General features: G+C 36.4%; 1 protein-coding gene across 1 annotated transcript; it reads right to left on the bottom strand.

Annotated features, from left to right (window-relative positions):
- Window positions 1–263: 263 nt before the first annotated feature.
- On the bottom strand, window positions 264–1,454 carry LOC148100940 (uncharacterized). Its single transcript, XM_087846890.1, has 4 exons — window positions 1,291–1,454; window positions 1,024–1,071; window positions 728–826; window positions 264–504 (listed from the first exon to the last, which is right to left on the bottom strand). Exons 1-4 carry the CDS (start codon window positions 1,423–1,425, stop codon window positions 373–375), a joined length of 414 nt encoding a protein of 137 aa, XP_087703016.1. The 5' UTR covers window positions 1,426–1,454; the 3' UTR covers window positions 264–372.
- Between the last annotated feature and the right edge of the window lie 2,032 nt (window positions 1,455–3,486).

Here is a 3,486-nt window from a genome sequence, read left to right as displayed (position 1 = left end):
ATATTATTACAACCAGAATTACTTTTACTTAAAAAAGAAGCAAATTTGCAGTTGTACATAAACACATTAAGTTGCTTTCTTAAACTTTGTAATGATCAAAGACGGCTACAGATATATTTCTGCTTTTGCAGTTTAAACATAGTTCAACCAAACTAAATCTTTGAGCTGTACTGAATTTAGTATTAATAAATAATAAAAACTGCATAAAAAAGAAAGAGAAAAATCAGTGATAACTTACTAAACGATATAAAAAAAACCTAAAATATGAAAAATATTTCATAAAAGTCATGGGTTGAATTATGAAAACCCATGACTTTTGAAATACACTTAAAAGAGTTATCACGTTAGCCAGTTCAACGATCTTGAAGGTATTTAGGCAGCTTGTGTTACGTTTCCCATCAAATTTCTTCTCTGAATACATTTGGTGAGGTTTCCCAGCAAATCAGGTAGTGGCTTTTCTTTGTCTGACGGCTGTAATTTCTTGAGTACTTCTTCGCAGTTCATCTGAAAGACAGGAATCTGTGTTCAGTATATATGCTCAGTTTTGCAGATGTATTTGTCTACCTAAAGTGAGGTTAGCACATTGTCTCTAAATATTTACAACACAGATGGACGCTTTTCTTTCCAAGCTCCTTAGACTATGATGACCTGGATGACTGAGAACCTTCACAAACTACACAGATTTGTTGTTCTTAAGTTGGAGATGTGTCAAAAAACAAAAACTTACATTCTTAATGAATATTTCCAGGTTTCTCACAATATCTTTCTCGTTGTCATTTTTGGCATGCTTTTGTAGGATGTCATTCACTTTGCAGAAGAAGTTATTCTGTATGGAACACAAGGACGGATTTGTGAGCTTTTAAAAACACGCGCATTTACAATTATACAAGGTGGCTAATGTTTTTCTGCAGTTTGTCAAAATAAATAAATAACCAACTCAAACTGCCAATCAGCAGAACAATTCAAGAAAAACAATGAATTAAAAGGAACATTGCTTGAAAGACATGAAAAACGTCTCCTCACCCCACATCCATTGTCAGCCAGGTAAGACACATCCTCCACAAAGAACCTCTGTAAGATCCAAGAAAAAATTACTGTCAGCTAACACTTTTAACATATTGAATCATTTATCTAGATAAGGCACCAAAAAATTTAATCGAATTTAATAGAAAAAATATTTGTAACTGAACATTGTAAACACCTTTTAAAGGTTTTAACAAGTTAGGGCACCAAAAAAAATTTCAAGCTAAGTGTCACTCAAACAATTGTGCTTATATGATGAACCCTTACCTCATTCAGATCTCTGTTGTATTTCTCAGCCAGGTCAATGATACGGTTTAGGTTGTTGTTACTGACAGGATTTGCAGCATATGGATTGATCAGCATGGCCACAGCAGACACCAGCACTAACATCATCATCTCCATACTTGTTGTTCGTTTGCTGAAAAGCAGAAGTCCTCGAAGTTGTTATGAAGTGCTGGCTGAGAGCAGATTATTTATACCTGCTCTGTCTACGCCTTCATTACGTTTGCCAATTACAAAAAACCAAAAAGCAGTCTGCAGCGCCTTGGCGATAAGATCCACGATTAGTTTGTGGTCAATGAGCAGAAAAGAAACTATTTTCTCAGAATAACCAATAGACTTGGTTGCATTACAGAAAAGATGAAAAAAAATGGTACTTTCAAAAGAAACTTCATTACAGACTGTGATCCACGCAAAGTGATTTCTTGGAAGTATACTGCTGAAAAAAATGGGGGAAGACTCAACCAATCTTAACTTCAATTTGCGGTGTGATTTTAAATCTGGGCAAAGGGCCGATGATTTTGGTTTCCACTGAAAATTGTTACATCATTTCCTACTCTACAAATTACAGTGAATGGTAGTGAAGGTTTTTGACTTGAGTATTTCATTCACTATCTGATACGTTAATTAAATGTTTCCTTAATCCCTTGGATGGATTCTTACTTTAATGTTGTTATACTAAATTCTGGTTCTACCATCTAAATATTGCAGCAGAAATTGAGACTCAACATACTTGGCGATGATTTAAATGTTTCTATTGTATAATTGTAAACTGTAGCCTCACTATCTTATTCTTAGCAAACAGGAGTGGCACTTTATGTGTCTTCTGAGGATGTACCCTTTCTGCGTCGAAGTTCAGTGCAATTGGGCTACAGTATAAGATGTGTTGTGCATTCAGAGATGCTCTTCGGCATACAATCAATCAAATAACAAATAACAATTGGCTATTTGACTTAGAGTGTTCTTCCTATTAGCTTAAAGCAGGGGTGGGCAACTCCATGCCTCGAGGGCTGGTGTCTTGCAGGTTTTAGAAGTGTTCTTGATCCAACACAGCTGATTCAAATGGCTAAATTACCTCCTCAACATGTCTTGTAGTTCTCCAGAGGCCTGGTAATGAACTAATCATTTGATTCAGGTGTGTTGACCCAGGGTGAGATCTAAAACCTGCAGGACACGGGCCCTCGAGGCATGGAGTTGCCCACCCCTGGCTTAAAGCAGTCTGGCCATTCTCCCCCGATCTCTGCTATCATGAAAGTATTTTCACACAGATAATTGGATTTTACTTTTTCGGATCATTGTCTGTAAACCCTAGATTGTTGTGTGGGAAAATCCCAGTATATCAGCAGTTACTGAAATACTCATCTGTCACCAAGAAACTCATCACGCTCAAAGTCACTTAAATCACTTGTGGTCCTGATTCTGATGCTCTGTTTAAACTTTAGCAGGGCATCATTACCATGGCTACATGTATAAATATTTGCTTTCCGCCATGTGATTAACTGCTTAGATATTTTTGTTAATGAGCAGTAGAAGAGATATGCATACAAAAGTGGCCAGTAAGTGTATATGCATACACACAATGTTAGAGTGAGAGGTGGTGGTATCCTTAATATTGTTATCTCAGGTACACAGCCCTGTCAGTCAGTACAGCAGCTCCACCCACCTGCAGGTTAAACCTTCCGTTAGGGATGAGCAACCAATTAGAAAAGTAGCTTAGGGAGTGTAGTTTTCAAGCAAAAGGCTAATTTAAGACAGTGGATGGACTGAGAGTCTGCAGCTCGGTCAGTATAAATGAATCATGCAAAGTTATGCTAACAGAAGCCAAGAACTAAAATACTGAGCCACAAATGACGCCATCATCAAAATGTGATCTTAACAGCCAAATGTGTGTAAAAGTTAATTGTCTTGCTATAAAGCCCAAAGCAATTCCATACAAACTGGACTTGTGGATAAAAGTGATTTATTATTGTTCTGTAAACACTTGGTTCAATGCAATGTGAGACAATTGCAATAAATATGTAATACAAATATATTAAAAAATCCTTAACTTAAATAAAAAATAAATACGCAGTTGTACAATAACATGTCAGGTTGATCTGTTGTGCTGTTTGACGACAGCTACACATACATTTTTACAAATGCAGTTAAACATCAGTCAGATATGTCTTTGCTAATGTACCGAAT

The sequence above is a fragment of the Neolamprologus brichardi genome, chromosome 10 (genome assembly GCF_056152115.1).
Source record: "Neolamprologus brichardi isolate AB-2024 chromosome 10, ASM5615211v1, whole genome shotgun sequence".
Taxonomy (NCBI): Eukaryota; Metazoa; Chordata; class Actinopteri; order Cichliformes; family Cichlidae; genus Neolamprologus; species Neolamprologus brichardi.
Note: the sequence above shows the minus strand (reverse complement) of the source record. Positions and strands in the feature narration are given on the sequence as shown.